Source organism: Meleagris gallopavo, chromosome 15, assembly GCF_905368555.1.
Source record: "Meleagris gallopavo chromosome 15, MGAL_WU_HG_1.1, whole genome shotgun sequence".
Lineage (NCBI taxonomy): Eukaryota > Metazoa > Chordata > Aves > Galliformes > Phasianidae > Meleagris > Meleagris gallopavo.
In genome coordinates this window covers 16,884,858-16,902,739 of record NC_139418.1, presented here as the reverse complement: position 1 = coordinate 16,902,739, position 17,882 = coordinate 16,884,858, and the positions used below count along the sequence as shown (strand labels likewise).

The 17,882-nt window shown below is 49.8% G+C and overlaps 1 protein-coding gene across 3 annotated transcripts in view; it reads right to left on the bottom strand.

Annotated features, from left to right (window-relative positions):
- The window catches only part of ARHGAP26 (Rho GTPase activating protein 26), a 99,504-nt gene that overhangs the window by 44,734 nt on the left and 36,888 nt on the right, over positions 1–17,882 (bottom strand). For 2 of the 3 annotated variants that reach the window (XM_085236862.1, XM_085236859.1), the window contains exons 12-14: positions 7,686–7,722; positions 2,054–2,119; positions 1,290–1,364 (exon numbers count right to left, since the gene is read on the bottom strand). In XM_085236862.1, the coding sequence (XP_085092988.1) occupies positions 1,290–1,364; positions 2,054–2,119; positions 7,686–7,722 (178 nt within the window). The remainder of the gene's footprint in view (positions 1–1,289; positions 1,365–2,053; positions 2,120–7,685; positions 7,723–17,882) is intronic. The other variant, XM_085236861.1, reaches the window with a different exon arrangement.

Sequence of the window (17,882 nt, the reverse complement as noted above, 5' to 3'; positions counted from 1 at the left end):
AAAGAGCTCTTAAAACAAGCAAGTTTTGCCATCTGTCACAGCCTCAGAGCCTCTAATCGGAATTGATGCAACCGTGAGGCCGATGGGATGGAGCTCAGCCATGGGAGAATAGAGCAGGTTCAGTCACCCTGCAGCTCTCGAGATGATACACACTGCTACAGAAGACGGGCAGAGGACCTGGCACGGCAGAGCTGCCATGCTGCACGGCACCCAGGCCCTGGCCTATTTTTATCAGTGGGCAGCAATGCTCTTTAACTGATGCTCTAACGCAACGGTGCCAAATGTGTGCACCATGAGACAGAGCTGGCTTATCTGCGTGGCCAGCAGGACGTACTCACATGCTCCAGAGCCTATGCCAAACTTCTACTAATAAAAGAAAAACAGGCAGTCACTAGCTCTTGTGACTGCAGCGAACTTTCCAAATGCCAGAGCATAACTGATGCAGACGTGTCCCCTTGCGTCAGGAGGGAGCCGAGGGCTGTGATTTAGAGCCTTACCCTTCTGGCTCCTAACAGTCTCTGTGGATTACCAATTTTGAGGAGGTTAGTGCTGACATCGGCAACAGCCACCAGGGGCTTTGCTCACAGAGCACTTCAGTGGTGGGAAAAGGAGGAGGAATAGGGATGAAAGGAGGAAAGACATTCAGAATGGAACGCAGTGGCCTCGAACTTTTTGCAAGGAGAAACGCAGTGGGGTTCTGAGGGCTGCTGGGCAGCAGCTCTGTGGCTGCACACTGGGGCCATGCTGTCAGCACCAGGCTCTGCCACGGCGTGACCTGACAGCTCCTCTGCTCCCGAGCACCCACAGCTGTGGGACCCAATGTCTCAGGCATGAGAAAATGCATGCTTGAAAGCTCTGAGCAAGACTATGTTAAAACAGGCACAGGAAAGTCCAAGGAGAAAGTCAGAGCCACAGGCAGCATGCAGCACGCAAGAAAATAATTAAAAAGTATTCTGGGAACACTGCGGGAGCTTTGAGATTAAAAACCAAAGCTTTCAGCTCTTTCTTCTAAGATTTTAGTTTGCATTTGGGAAGGATGCCAAAATTTGTAGCGCATGTGAGTAGGACATCAGTGATCACAACAGAAAACTCGTTAGAGCAATGCTCTCCACAAGTCCTACCTCCACAACCTGCCAGTAGTGCCCTGGGACCTCCGGGCCTCTAACAGCATGTGGTCCTAAGGGCACAGTCACCACGATTAGGTACTCAGACAGGAGCCTCCGTTCTTGGTTTAGATGACTTCAAAGCAGCACAGCCTACTTGCCCATAACAAAATATAAGCTACTTACCCATTAATATACTCAACAGCTTTTGAACTCTAGAGTTTACTCCAACGATTCTGTAGAGTCCTTGCTCGTTGATCCCTGGAAAAAATAAAGAGTTTATCAGAAGAATGTCAAAAGAGCTACTAACATTTATTTCACTTCTTTGGGTCCTCCAACAGCAATAATTAAATACTCCCACCGACTGCATACAAAATTATAGAAGAGGGTAAAAATTGGTTTTGATTTCAGGGCTGTCATATATTGATTAAAAGTAATGACCCCAATTAGCTCAAGAATCAAAAATCCAAGGCCACCGTGCCACACAGCACTAGCAGTGCAGGGAGTATGGCTGCACCATGAAGGATCTGCACACAAAGTACACCAGAAAGGCAATTTTAGAAAAATTTTACTGGGCCAAGTTCTTCAGGCTTAGGTCTGAGCCTTCTCCACGCTGTGCATGGAGAAGGACTGAAATGCACATCTGTTCGTCAGCCACAGGAGAGGAAATGCTTTGTTATTACTGCATGGGGGCATGCTCTGGCGCAGCCTGTAGCTCTGTGCTGCGCCTCCTGACTCAGCCCCATCCCGACCTCAGTGCCAACCAGGCCACCCGGCAGCGCACATCTCAGCACGCTGTGTGCGTGAGCAGATCACAGCGGTTATCTGACATGGGATTCACAGGGTTAACAAATCATTTTCGTTCATGAAAAGAGCAGGTAAGCAATCGCTGCGCTATGAACAGATGCAACGCCTTCCCCCAAACCAGACCATCTGGTGAAGTGCTCTACCTCTTGTTTCAACAGCGTGTATGCATTTCTTGATTATGCTGAAGCCGATATTATCCAACTGGGCAGCTGAAAGGGAAGAGAGGAGAGAAGTGACAAACACCTCGCAGAGGGACGGCTTCCCACCGTGCTCCGCTCATCCTGCAGCCATCCACAGCACGCACAGCACTGCTGTATCCCTGCTCAGACGGGGGGAAGGAAAGGAGATAAATGAGGTGCTCGCGGAGGAGAGACACGAGCACAGCGTTGTACCAGGTGTAGTGTGGTGAGCACACAACCCTCAGTCATCACTGCAGCCTCTGCACCTCTGATCCTCACCTCCCGCATCTCTGCCCCAGCAGCTATGGCTGTGCCAGAGATTTATGGCTGCAGCTGGTCAAAACATGAACCTAGGAGAGATGTCCCCATGAGACCTTTGTCTGCAAAGCTGACACTAGGTTGCCCGTGAATAAAAAAGGGGAATCATATTTTTGACACAATAAATCCTTGAAAACTGCACAGAACAGCCCGCTTGATCTGAGTGCTGGTAATTCCTATAAATCCTTTCCATGCCCACCCAGTAACCAAGCCCCTGACACTGCTGCCGAGGGCTGCACCCACACTCGGGAGCGACCCAGACGAAGACATCCAGCATCCCCACCACATTCTCCAGCAAGGAGTTGCACAGTTCTCCCAGAGCCATCTTATGCAAGGACTGCACAATGCTGCTCACCACTCATCCCGAGAGGGACGGCTCTGGAGTGAGGAAAGCCACAGCACTATCTTAAAAGCAGGGGACTTCACTGACTTCTGCACAGGCACGAGGAACCGTCGTGTTGGAAGAGACAACATCGTGCCTTGTCTAGAGGCCAAGAGGAGCAGAGCAGAGCCCAGGGCTGGCAGTGTCCTCACAGCAAGGCACACGTGATTTTATTCCTTTCCTTCTCCCTGCTCAAATCGTTTATTTAAACACAGATTTGCACTTGGTTCATGACAAGCTTCCAGTCCACTGGCTGCCTGTGCCTTGCATGGGGCCAGCCCTTGCTAATCACTCCTTTTGAGTTCCCTGCTGGGATTGTTACATGATGAATGGCACAAAAACCTGAAACAGTAAAACAGGTCTATTATATTTTTCTGGGCAAACACAGTGGAGCGCTGAGCCAACGTAAGCACATAGGCTGGAGGATTCCTGTGCTGCAGGATGTACGAACATCCCAAAGCTCCAGGGTGCTCTGCTCAGCACCTGGGGGTTCTCAGCACAGCTCCCAGCCACCTGCAGGCACAGACACAACAAAGGCAAGGCAGCACCCATCAGAGGGACACAGCCTGCAGCACCCTGATCACCACAAAACACTGCACTGGGGTGCCTGAGGAGCAGGAAACCATAGTGTGGAAACCCTTTTGTTCAGACAGACCCACCTCAGCAGGGCTTCCTAGCACTAACTTAGTCCTGACCTTCTGGTATCCCTGCACAGTGCTGTCCAGCCAACGCAGCTCACCATCTCAGGCTCACACACCAACCATTCCCACAGCGCAGCAGTTTCCCCCAGCCCCTGGGATGCCTGAGGTTGAGCACAAGCACCAGTCCCATTCCCTGCATGCCCCACCACAGGGCCCACCAAGGGCTGAGCCACACCTCACTGTGCTCTCGGCCATAGCAGAGGGGAGAAACAGGAGCAGTCTTTCCGGATGGAAACGACTGAGCATAATCCTCCCAAGTAGATGAATAAGCTCTCCAACTCGTTGTTGAGCTCTGGATCAGGAAAGGTCGGGGATTTATTTGCAGTAGTTATATCCAGAAATAATATCTGATTAAATATCCAAAGTGCCTTTATTCATCTTTAAATTTAACTTTTAATGAGCATCATAAAAGCTTGATTTTCCTCTCACAGAAGCAGCCTCCCTTTATCTCATTCATTTACCCAATGATTCCGAACTGCACCAGCACAGATGAAAGTCAGATTTGTATCCACGCAGCCCTGACCCTTACGCTGGCTCCACTCGCTCCAGCAGCAGAATGGTCGGAAGCTTTGGGCTTGGGTGTTTGATGATGTCTGCAGGCTGGGAGTGCTGAGAAAGGAAGGAGCTGCAGACCAGCCTGCCTTTAGGGGCTGCACAGAGAGGGAAGGCAGCAGCGAAGAGCAAACTCTCAGACCCACCAGAGAAAAGCACAGCCTACCTGCACTCTTCACAACAGGCATCCCTAATCCCCATCCTGTATATTTAAAACAGCCTCTCCATCATAACTGGGAGCAGATCCGCAGCCTTCTATTAGCAGGGCTGGTAGCGTTGTACTCTGCCCACAAAGCAAAGCCTACACCCTTCCTCCCGTTATTCCCCTGTCCATAGAGGCTCTTGCTCCCCAGGGGACAGACGTAGAACACAGCCTCCTGCCCAAGATGCACATCACAGGCTCTTCGTTCCAGAGCAACATTTCAAAGCACTACTGAGATGCAGTATTCATACTGTAATCCAGCAGAGAAATATCTAAAATCAGCAAAGGTGATGCGTATCATTTGTACTACCAATGTTGCACACACAAATATTTATCTGACCTTCGTGTAACGTCATATTCCCAGCACTACTGAGCTGGTCTCATCCCGTCCTATTTTTGCCTACCAGATTATTTCTGTTTAATCCACTAATTCTTCACTTTATGCTGATATGGTATTTCAGAGCACCAGTGAAGGGGCATGAAGACACAGCCAGCTCTGCTGAGCCACATGTAACCCTGCTGGCTCCAGATGTGTATCCATCAGCCAAGGCAATGCAAGGCCAAAGCAAGCTCCCCTGCATTCCCCACCACACAATTCTGTGTCGTGTAACACAGTGCCATCATGATGATGATCATTATGAACTTTTTTTCAAACACTACTGTGGTTTTAAAAGCCACAGAGGAGAAAGAAACCAAGAAGTGGAGAGCAGAGGGAAATGAGTTTTCAGTCCTAGCTGTCTCAAAGCACCAGAGATGCCAAGCTGTGGGGAACAAGGGCCACCAGGAAGGGCCGTGCTTCCACCCTGAACAGATGGAGGATCAAGTGGATGTGAAAAAAGGAGGTGAAAGCAGTGAGGAGAGGAAGAGGACAGATTCTTCAGCAGGGAGAAGAGGAAATGATTTCAAACCGAAAGAGGAGAGATTGAGATTGGACATAAGGAAAATATTTTTTACAATAAGGGCAGTGATGCACTGGCACAGGTTGTCCAGAGAGACGGTGGATGTCCCTTGGAAACATACAAAGTCAGGATGGGCCAGGCTCTGAGCACCTGACTGAGCTATAATGTCTCTGTTCGTTAAGGGGAGTTGGACTAGACGACCTTTGAAGGTCCATTCCAACTCAAAAGATTCTATGATTATTTCCACAGAGCAGAGCAAGTCCCCTTCATTTCCGAAGCAGCACATCTCAATTCACCCAGCTCTAGCAGTACACTGATACCCACTCAGCCCCCAGCTCTCTGCATTGCTTCCTCCCAGCTCCCAAAGAAGATTAAGATAAATCACCCTGCAGGCTGATGGCCATCTGGCCACACAGCAGGATGTAAAATCCAAAAGCTCTGTAAAATTAGATAGTGGCCAAAAAGCAGACCTCACTATAGTACTCCAAGTCTCATTCTCTTTCAGACCAGCATAAGTAAGAGCAGGAAGCAGAGTTACATAGGTTTTCAGGGTCAGGCATTGCATCCGGACTCCACTCAATCATTACAGTCATTTCAAGCCCTTATAGGAAGCTCCTGTAACAAGGGCTCCATGGCACAGAGCCAGACTCCAAATCAATTTGAAGGGGGGCTGGTGAGGCCAGCAGCTTGCTGCAGACATGGTTCTAATGTGCTAAAGCACAGACAGGTATGGGAGCACAGCAGCAGCAGTTTGGTCACAGGCACATGTGAAATTATTGCCACCGGTCTGTGCAGGAGCAGCCCTAACCCTGGAGCTGCACCGTGGTTGGGTCTGCAGAGCAGAGACATGGAGACGTTCTCATTTTTCAGATGGACAGTCACCACAGACAAGATACTGGAAGATGCGCAGCTTTTCCACGGCCCCCTGGGCTGATCAAACCCCAGTATTTGTTTGGCGAAGGCGAGCAGGGAGAAACTCGGCATTCGGTCTTTGTCTGAGCCTCCCTAGCCTTTGCCAAATGCTGAACAGCCTCAGAGCACAGCACGACAGCAGTGTGGGCTGCATTACCACCAGAGCTCTACACACAACTTCCCAGAGCTGCTGGGGGCTGGGAGCTAGCCCAGGGAGGCCGCCTGCAGCCAGGATGAACCGGTGAAATGCTCAAAGCCCCCGGCGTGGCCCAGGTCCCAACCTGGGCAGAAGAACCCCCGGCAGCCCTTTCCCAAAGAAAGCCTAGGTAAGCATTCAGGAGCCTCCGCATGGCGCCTGCTGCAAGGCTGGCAGCTGCAATCCTGGATTAGACAACACAAATGACCTTGGGAAAGCCATGAACACATCTGACTTGTGCTCTTCCCATCGCCAAAAGCGCTGCTCTGCAGGATGACTGCAGTGCAACTACCCAGCCCCACAAGGACTGCCGGCTGACAGCACGTAAGACGGGAAGGCCACAGCCTGACAAGCACTTCTTTCAGAAGCAGGGATTGCTTCACTGCTCCTCCTCCCTCCCCGCCTCCATCCCAACCGTTTCCCTGCTTTTGCATCACCCCTCCATACAGTTTAGAAAATGGTTATTTAACAGAGCTCCTTGAGCCAAATCAGCACATACTGTCCTGGCACAGCCAGGGGTTGTGTGCAGGGAACACACAGAGCAGTGACAATTAATGGCCAGATTAGGACAGAATTGAGCAAGTCTTGTTCTCTGTCCCTAGAAACCATATTTTGATTCTCTGTAAAACTGAGAAAACATTGAAGTGCACTACACAGACTTCACATTCAGTGAGGGCATTCGCTGTGCTGCCCCATGGGTGTGAAGCCCAGGGATTAACCCTCCGAGCATCACCTGGGCTGCACAAAACCAAAAAGACACCATGAAAGCCCAACGTGGAAGGGAGAAGCCACATCACAGAGAGCAGAAGTGAGGAAGTGACTGTTCCATGCAAGGGCTGAAAATGGGCGTGAGGAAAATTATTTGCAAATTATACCTATTATTGTGAGAAAAATGCCCTGACTGAGGCAGCACAAAAACAATTTACTAACCATCAGTGTGGGTCAGGCTCTTGCACAACCAATGACTTTGGGGGAAGGAGAGAAGGGATCAGTTCAGAATGTTGCAATTATGGCAATTCAGACCTACTGGGAAGTGGCTCAATGAAAAGCTTTGAAACAAAGGACCTGAGAGCCAGGACCGGGTACAACTACTCGTCCAGGAGGAGAAACAAGTGCTGCCCTGACTCGGGTCTTTGGTTGCATGAAGTACAGTAAAAATAGCCTAATTTTTTGTTGGATTGTTTTTGTTTGTTTGTTTTTAAAGGGGTGCTGTTGACAATTTCAATCAGGTAAGAGCTCCACAGTCTTTACATTTGTGTTCCACTTTCCCCTTGGAAAAAGCAAGCTCATCCTCCAGGCTCTGGTTCTGCCAGGCAAAAGCTGCTACTGACTGCAGGATGCCACCAGCACCCCTGCTGCAGCAGATGGAGGAGCCTGCTCATTTCTCACAGGGTTTGCTTAAAGAAATATGCACATATACATATATATACTTACTGCCTTCGCTTTGATTGTCCTTGTTCGAGTTGTAGACCTGGAAAACACAAGAAGAAAGTCTCGTGAAGATGCTGGCTGTGGCTGGGAAGTGGCCTGGGCTCAGGGTCCCCCCCCAGCCAGACCCCCAGGCCAGCACAGAGCTCCCCGCTCAGGATGGCACACTGCAGCAGCCAGAGCTGTACCAACTACCAGAACACTTTCCAAAAAGAACTGTGGATGAATGGGACAGGCTAGGTGGGAATGAAAACTTCATGGGCTTTGAAACAAAACAGAGGTGGGCATTCTGTTCTTCTGAAGTCTTCTCAAACACATAAAGGACATAACCTTGCAAAGCCAATGACTCTCCTTATATCTTATGGGCACTACAGTAGCACCTGGGGGGCGCATGCTGGGCAAGGAGCAGGGAATCAGAATCACAGAATCAGGGAGCCATCCCCACTCACTTGTACCTACAAGTGAGTAAATGAGTCAGGCAAAGAGGAAAGGAAACATCGTGAATTCACAGAGGAGCTGAACTGCAGCAGGATGAGCCGCCCTCAGCCAGCACTGTGATGGCATCCCATGTCTGAATGCTGCTCCTCATCCTCCTGTACTGAGCACAATTACAGCCAGGCTACTTCAGATGAAAGCAGTGCTTTACTGGGTAGAAGAAAACAGGGGAAAATGTCAACGGAGGGCATTAATCACAGTTTAAGCATGGTTTAAAAGCCCAGCATAATGAAAGCCATGGCTGAGGAGGTCAGCCTTCAAACAGGTTGTGCTTCTCAACCTCAACAGATGAAGATGGTTAAAGAAAAAAAACAACAAAAGTCCTTCACCAACCCAGAGTCCAAACTGAAACGCACACACAGCACTCTGTCAGCATCACAAGGTGGAGCTGAGTGTGGCAGCATCCACTGTAACAGGAAGAAATGCCTGTGTAGGCTGCTAAACAAAGCCATCGGCGTGCACACCCTTCCTCTCGCAGGGAACAAAGCTGGGAGCCCTCTTCCAAGGGACTGGTGCTCTGATTTAACCACATGCTGCGTCCAGAAATAGCAGGTGGGGAAGGAAAGTTTCCAGCAGCACTGTTGATAGCAACGCACAACGCAGCAATGAGCAGAGCATCCGGGACAGCAGGGTGGCAGTGAGGCCCTGAGCCACAACCATGCATCTCACGACATGCCCCAGTTAGAGCTCCCAATTAGCGACATTAACCCCAAGGATTGGAGATCCACAAGCAGCTCCTGGGTGCTGCTGTCCAGGTGTTTCCCAGGCTCCAAAACCAACCTTTCCTGCAGCATTCCCAAGGAGCACCTTCCCCAGCTGCCCCCAGGGAATGGGTCTGTGCAGTACAGGGCGAAGTGGGTTTTTGTTTGCAGAAGAAAGGCCATCATCCCACACCTGGAAACTGGGGGATGATTCAGCAGCAAAAACAGCCAGAGTCAGCAAGTGAGTTTTCCTCCAGGAACAGCATTTGTACCGAGAAAAGAAAATAAGTGAAAAGAGGGAAGGAAGCACACAGCAGGCTTTCCACCCGTGGGGCCGCCTTGTAGCCGTGGCTGTGAGGTCAGCTCTCCAGTAAGATGTATTCCTCTCCAGTCCCAGTCTCACCACTGGAGACTTGCTGAAGGGAGCACAGACACGGGCTGAGAGGAGTCCGACCCACCGGGGGCTTGCAGGGCACGGGACCCCTCCTCAGGTCACCACTCACACTACGAGCCCCCTGCTGCAGCTCACTCACAGGAGCCCAGGCATACAGCTGAGCACTGCATAGAACAGAAGGGCAAGTCAGGCATCATGCTCCATCAGCAGGTTGCCGTATCTATCCCAGAGGAGCTGGACACCAGCACCCTGCTGTGCCCAGGGCTGTGGTCCAAGCCCAGCCACCTCCTGCACAGTGAACACCAGCTCCTGTCCTTGGGATCCCACGCAGCTTCAGTGCCTGCTGTCCGCACTCTGCCCGCACTGCCCAGCTCTCTGGGACTGCTCCTGCAGCTCCAAGTGATGGTGCACAGCACCACAGCTCCAGGGGGAAACGTGTCTGCCTGCATATTTGTTCTTCCAGTTTGGTTAAGCAAAACCACAAAGAGGTTATTAATCATCAGACTGTTCTTTACAAAAAGGGAAAGGACAGACAAGGAAACACAACACACTCGTGCCATTAATTGCAAAATATGCACACACTATAAGGGAAATTTCATCCAGAGGTCAACTATGCAACCATAAAACAAGGAGATGCTGTCATCCTACACCCATCTTGTTCAGGACAAACCTTTTATCCATGTCAGTGGTAATGCATTAACATCATTCTACAACATCAAGGTTTTAACTAAGCCCTGATCCCGTAATATCCTCCCCTTTTCCAAAACAAACATTACTTTGTAAAAGAAACATTTTGCTATACCACCTAAAGCCTTCTGAAGAAAGAGACTTCTGGGACAAGAGTTTCCAAGGGGTGGCCAGCAGGTACCAGCACAGGGCCTTGGCGTGGCAAAGTTCATCCAGCCCCATTTGATTCCATAGGCATCGACACTCCATGCTTCCAAAACAGCCTCGGTAATACGCAGGGCCTACAGCACAAGATCCTAAGATCCTGCCTCACACACGTCAGCTTCCCAGCAAAACGGTGCTGAATTGTAAAGAGGCTCTTGCTATTCACCATGCCCAAGTCCGCACTGATTGCTGGCGCAAACCAAGCTGCTCAGATAGGAGTGCATGCTCCACCTGCACCATCCCCTACAATTCCACCACACCCCACCTACCTTGCAGCTGTGGCTAATAAAAAAAAGGTTAAATTGTAGATTTTCTTTATCAAAAATCCTCTAAGATCCATCATTCGTATCCTAAAATTCTCCTGCAGTCACCATTTGCAGCCTGATACCAGCTTCTGCTCGCACACAAGGAAATCAACAAGAGTCTAATTCACCAGTTTTTACAACCTACTCCTATGTAAATGGCACACATGAGCAAGCACAGAGCCAACAGCCAACAACTGCCTGCCTGTGGGCTGCTTGGGGTGAAGCTGGATTGTGGGTAAAGAAAAGGAAAAAAGAAGTAAGTAAGTTGGGGTTTGGAAGGGGAACTAAGAAAAGAAGGTGTTGAGTAATTTTATGTTTATTTCCTCATTTCAGGTTTCACACTGGTTTGGCCACAAAGTCTATCAAGCTCCACCATAAATTAACTGTGCTTTCACATGGCAATTGCATGTTTGCACACAGCCTTGCAGAAAACAACCACATTCCATAAACAGAAAAGGTTTTTACTTAAAAATCAAAATGACCCAAACAAAGCCATAACCCTTGGAGACTGCACAACGTTCAGCACAGCTCCTGACATCAGTATCAGTATTTGAGAATCAGTACCAGCTTTTGCCCGGATGGCTAAAAACTAGAGCAACAAACTGCCTAGCCCCTCTGAGGTGGGAGGCAGCAGTGGTTGACAGAAAGCCTCCACCGACAGCAGCCCCGCTCTGCCCTCACAGATGGAGGGATCTCCATCTCCAAGGAAGCAAGATCCCATCATTCCAACCACCTGGCAGGAAGGTGGTTGGAAGGACGGCAGGATCCATGCAGTCCTTTTGCTGGTGCTGGACCTGCTCCTCCACCCAGGCTCCGCATTCAGAGCAGAAGGTGCTTCCCCAGCCTCCCCGCAGGAGCGGTGTTTGTAAAGCCACGAGCAATAGAAGGAAGCGCTGCAACATTATGCAATTTCCTTGTGATTCATAGTCAGAAATTCTCAAAACAGCCATGAACGAGTTTTTCAACTTTCAGCTCAGAAGATGAAGAAGCCAAAAATTTATAAATAGAAATCATCACGTTCCCACATTGGTTGTCCAACTGGCTTGCCAGCCACCTAAGGGCAAGTTGTGAAGATATGGAAAGGCAAAACACACACATTTTTGGAACTTTTAAATAAATTAAAGGGGAAAGTAGGGTCATAAACAGCATACCAGCTGGAGTCCACCCCTCAGGTTTATTCAAAGACCTGGGCCAAGGCCAGGCACTATGTGGCACAGCAAGGACTGCGTGCTGGGACTCCTGCCCAGCCCTTTGCCCACTGCTCCATGGCCCTGCATGAGACAGAGGGAACAGAACTGCCTGGAAGAGTCTTCTCTCTTACTGTCTTCACCTGAACTCCAACAAAGCCTCAATCGTTTTACCACAGTCCAGATCCTAACATTCTCAACATCTCCAGAGCAAAACAGAAATTGAAATGCATCAGGATCAACCACAGATACTTCTTCCCAACCCCACACAAAGAGTAAAAAGCCTGAGAAGCACTGACCATAGAGGAAAAGGCTTATGGAAATCCCTGGACAAAAAAAGGCCCCCAGCACAACGCTGCTCGGGAGAAGACCAGAGAAGGCAAACTCCTGCATTCACTCACAGCTGCAGCAGCATGCAGAAAAGCCCTCTGATGAACCATAGCAAACACACTGTAAATGACAAACAGGTTTTCAAGATGTTGGGTAACTCAGAATGATTTCAAGAGAGTAAAGCCTCCGTGAATTATTTAGCACATATTCAGCGTCGAAAGCATTACTTTGTTTTTGCTGCTTTTATTGCCAAATACTCCATTATTTCACAGCAACTCAAGAGAAAAAGAAAGCGATAAAATTGTATCTTCAAGCATAATTTTAGTATAATTGGATGGAACATTTTTCCTGATTGCAAACAGCAGGAGTTAGCTACTCACATCCTCGAACTGCTGTTGGATGAAAGTGCTTTCCATGGACTTCTGAGCAAGGCACATCTGTGAGTTATCTACCTCTTTTGGCCAGGCTTGCCAATACTGACTTATTTACACATGGCAACTATTGTGTTTCTGTCTTGTCTTCTGTGCAGTTGTACAGGGAGACTGATACAGCTGAAAATTAAGGTATCAAGCCAGCTAGCAGTGGTATCATCACTTGGTGATGCAGCCACCAGGTTCACAGTGGGGCCAGACAAATGATTGGTCCAGCACCAGAAGAACAGGCTGAACAGGCAGAGGTGGATGGGGCCCTGCCCCCCCCAGCTGCCAGCCTGGGAACACCCAGAGCCAGCTGCCGCCCCTGGGCTCAGGGAGCACTGCTGTCGTCCCAAAAGACAGAGCTGAAGGTCATTAGGTGCAGCACCACATCAGCCCCGTGCTGCTCAGTGCCATCACTGCATCCCCTTCAGAAAGCACAGCACTGCCCAGAGCTGGGTCCTGGCACCTGGGCTCCGTCATGAGACAGTTTGGGCATGCCTGGGGAGGGGAAGGCATCTTGAAACCCTGACCTCTACTGCTGCAGGGAAGGGGGGAAATGGAAGGAAAACAGAGAAAAAAAGAAGGATCAGCACACGTCCATGCCATGCCAGGCAGGATCCTCAGCACCCGATGCCCGAGCAGCCTTGGCACTGCTGCAGAGGAGCTGCTCTGTTGGGACGCAGCCCAGCAGGAGGATGCCAGCAAAGCACGGAGCAGGAAGGCTCATGTACAAAGCAGCATATTTCCTTGTTAAAAGCAGGACACCTGGCAACCTTGATGAAATCAGCCCTTGTTTCTGGCTCTGCCTTATCAACCCTGTTCTATTTTTGTCCGAGAGCCAGGTTTTCGTACTACAAGCAGGATTTTCAGAGCTAGACTACACTGTGTTGTGGCTAGAAATAACCTTCCTTGCTCTGTGAGCCAGAACAGCACAGATAGGAGTAAGATCTCTCCCAGCCCACATCACTGCAGGCCTCCCTGCAGGGGGAAGGGAGGAAAAAACACGCCTCGCCTCCAAAGCGAAAGACTTGGCAGGGCAGCAGAAACCTGCTGTGAAGTGCTGCTTTATGTCATTCAGATGAGGGCTGTTCGCTTGGAAGAGGGTGGCCCAGGGTCCCTGGCAGCTCCTTCCTTCCTTCCTCCCCTCCCAACCTACCGTTCAGCACTGAACTAACGTGCTGCAGCCACAGCTACTGCCCTGCCTCGCTCCATCTCCCTTCTTCCAGCACAAATTTCAGCTCAGAACTTCCACCGACGCCTGTGTTTGATTAAAAGCAAGAAAAGGTCTATTAAAGAGAGGCATCTCGGGGTCTGAATCCTCTAAATGGGTCTTTGCTCTTCTGCGTCTCTGCACTGAACTAAATGATGGTTCTAATTAAAAACAAGCCCACGTTTTATTACAAGTGCAGGCATTCCCAAGAGCCTCCGAAGCTGAAGCGGGGTGGGCTGCCCGCCAGCCAGCTGCACTGCTTAGCTCAGCTCACTTATATAACCACTGCCTTTGTCACCTAAGGAAAAAATCACCTGGGCAGCCATAGGAGGAACCTCCTGGGGTCACACTGTCAGCTCGCCCCATCTAAATGGTAAAAGGAAACCGAGCTGCAGACAGCTTGGAAATTTACAAACAGAAAGAGGGTAGATGGAAGCAAGGGGGCACAAAGCACGTTAGATACACAGTAGTCTCCAGAACAATGTAACTAAAGGTCAACCGGTTTAGAAAAATACATTTTTGGAATAACTGAGGCTCTTATAGCCTCACAGAGCAGCATTTCTAAGTGAGTGCAGTGGAGCAGATATATTCGGGTCACTCCGGAGTCTGACTAAAAGTGAAAATTTCTCCCAGTTTAACAGCTGCCCATAAATTTTCTAGAATCCTCGAGCAACAGTATGCAGAGCCCTGCTGGAGCCCAGCCAGCCTCACTGCCTATCTCACACACACCCTTCCTCCACCCAACATCCACCACCAGCAAGGAGTGTGAACACAAAACCAACCTGACTTTAAATAACAGTGTCATCTTCACTTTTAAAATAACTGTAACATAGGCATGCCTTGCATTCCTGCTGGGTGAAAAGAGGTTCTTCACTGCCCAGTTGTTCCAAACAATGCTGGGTGGGTTGGTGCCAAGGCTGCAACATCTTTGTGGCGAGCACTTCTAGCCCCAGGTTGCACAGCTGCTCGTGCTGCTGGCTGCCCGTCAGGCCAGGTGTGCACTGACTGCACCCCCTGCTCTGCAGGAAGCCAGCAGGAATGGGAGGAGACAGAGGGACCTGGGAGCGCAGAGGCTTCACGCCGTGGTCCTGCTGTGCAGCACCGGGCTCACTGTGCCCCTGGCACTGGGAGGCAGCCCGATGGAGATTTCATATCGCCTGAATGCCCCTCTCCAAAACTGCAGCATGACGTTTAGGCCTTGCTGGTTTTGACCTGGAATTCCACAAATAAGCTCTGTGAGGAAACCACTCACCCCAAGCATTTACACAGCACCATGCACACACGGCACCATGCACACACGGCACACACAGGCTGCACCTGCAGCACGTGGCACCCAGCAGGCTCTGCACCCTGAGCCCCACACGGCTGCTGCCTCCCCTGCAGGCCTGCCCAGGACAGCAAACCCAAGGCAGCACAGAGGCCAGCAAAGCAGAAATAGGACAATCAAACTGTTTACAGTTTTGAAGGGCAGGCTTTCTTCTGAGACAGCAAATAGGAGTAGGAGGAAGCCTAGGTCAGAGACTATGGTGGGACTGTGGCGTGACAGTAGATTGCTATTAAAAAGTGCAAGGACCAATAAAAACAGGCAATAGAGAAAGTGGTAAGTTTTACAACTGATTGCACAACAAACTGACTACTTCAGTTTTTCATTTAGACTAGCAAAAATACTCTTAATAATCCATTAAAACCAGCAGAGAATTCTACTGATACTCTACTGATATGAAGTTATTCCCTCAGTTTCTAGATGCTTCTTGAATCTTCTGCTCAAATATTCCATAACAGAGGTGACACGAGAGAGAAAGACAAGCAGCTCACGCTCTTTGGTGTTCCATTCATGGCGCTTCGTGCCTCCCCGCAGAGGCTGCCAGCAAGCAGACAGACACGGCCTAAGGGTGGGCAGCTGGGTTCAAATCAAAGCAGGAACGAAATCACTCAGTGCAGCCACCCTGCAACCGTTTCTTAAGCTGCTTCCCCCGCCCGAGCCCAGACTCAGAACAAGTTACTGCTCGTCAGCGGATCCGTCCTGCTCACACACACGCCGCACGTGTCGCCAGCAAGCAGCAGTCCAGGTTCGACCAGCCCTCCTTCCCCACGGACTCAGCAAACTCCAAGTACCTCTCAGCACCACGCTCACCTCCTGGCCTGAATCAGAATGAAAGAGAACCGCTCTGTGCTGCAGCAGTCTGTGGGTGCAGCACAAAAGGTGGATGCTGCGCGGCATCCTGCGGCCAGGCCGATGCTCCAGTCCCAGCCCTCACTGCTGTCAGCTTCAGCGGGTGTCAGCAGCAAGATAAGGCAACGGCACAGCAGCAGTGGCCAACGCTCCCCTGGCACAGCCAGCATCTTTTCCAGCTCCTGAGGAGAGGCTGGAACCCACTCGTGTCAGGACAGCTCTGCCACTCTGAGCAAAACCCAACTTTTGTAGCCACTGAGCGCAGCGCAGACCGCAAAGAAAACTGTCATGCCAAAGCTGGCTACCACAAAGAATGCATTAAAGAAACAATGAGCCATTCACTCAAAGGACATGAAAAACAGAAACTGAAGCCACTGCAGAGCTCCTGGATTTGCAGGAAGAAGTCACAAACTTTCCAAACGTGGATGTGTGGAATAGTGGGTTTGGTTTATAAAGCAGTCCTCAGGGCTCTTATCTCTTTTCAAGATGATCTAGAATGTTTTTCTCGTTCTTTTTATTTATTTATTTATTTATTTCTATTTATGATCCAATCAGCTTTTTAAAGAAGGGACAAAATCCTGACATCCCAAGGCAGCAGTGATCCTGACTCAGTAAGATAGCAAACAGCAAAGCAGCACTGGCTGGAGCCGTACCTAAAAGCATGAAGTCAAGCCTTAGAACCTCACTGGCTTAAGTGCTTTAGAAATAAAAGAAAAGCTTATAATCCCAATGTAAAGTTATCACTCATAGGCTTAAAACAAGTTACAAAAAAGGAAAGGGAGAACAAGGGGGCTGTGGTAAAAGCACAAATGATACAAAAACTAACACAGAACCTGACATCATCACTGACTTTGAAAGTTTAGGCTGATTCTCTTCTACCATCGTGTCCCCAAAAAGGACAAAGGATGAAAAACAAGCAAGCTTTCTTGCCAAAAATCCCAATGGTGGGAGGCAGAGAAACCAGGCAGACACTGTGCTGGGCCAGGCTCTGCCCACCTCACCCAGCTGAGCTGCTGCTGTCAGAGGCACTGCAGGAGCTCCCAGGCAGTGAGAGCACATGGGTAAGACAGCAGCCTTGGTTCAGGGAAAGTTCACTAGGTTGTCTGGGTCAGGAGCTGATTAGAGGCAAAGAGAAAAAGCAAACAATAGAAACCTAGAGATTGAGAGGGGGCAGAGAGGGGAAGGATGTTCTGTTCAGCGCAGAATGGAGAAATGGAGTGACTGCAACGAACCAGGTCATGGAAAGTGGAACAGAAAGAAAGAATTTGCCATAAGCAAACAAACCCAGACAGGATGAAGGCCACAAAAAACCTCAAGATAAAACAGACACAAATTACCATGTTTCTCTGGAAGGCCCATAGTCACACATTTGTGTCAGAGCGGCATAGAAAAAGCAGAACAGACAAACACAGAGCAAATGCTTGGGAGCACCAACGGGTACATGCAGTGATGGCTCCCGACGCCTTGCCCGTGTGCAGAGAGGAAACAGCTCAGCACCACCATCTGCACTCAGCGATGCTCGGGATGAAGATTTTCCTACCGCCTCCAAAAATGCACTTCCCTCAGTAACTGTCTGGGGCGCAATGTAAGGCCATCACGCTCGGATGAAAGCGCTGCTGATGTTTATCAGCCCAAGCCCTGCCCGCCAGCTGCAGCCGCTGCAAACACCGCATCCTCAGCGCAGGGAGCAGGAGGTTTTACAAGCTTTGCTGGAAACACTCAGACACAGAGCTAATGAGCCCAGCACAAAAACCAATACAGAAGAGGCAAGTGACCTCCGAGGGGCTGGAAATGAAATGAATTAAAGCGATAAAGCAGATTTGCAGCTTCCGGTTGGTTATAGTGGAACACAAGGGGGGTGGCAATCCGTGCCCCCCGTGCCCCACCGTCCCCCCAGGCTGCAACAGAAGTCCTTCAAGTTAATTTATTTTTGGAATGAACCAAAACGACAGGAATGCCAAGACTGAAAGCGCTGGATTGAGTTCAAAAGACATCATTTCCACTGGGAAATTAATCTCTTACCATTTTGTATAATTAGACAAAGAAAATGAAAAACAATTCCAGAAAGAATTTCCAGAAGCAATACGTGAGGTGGAGGCGG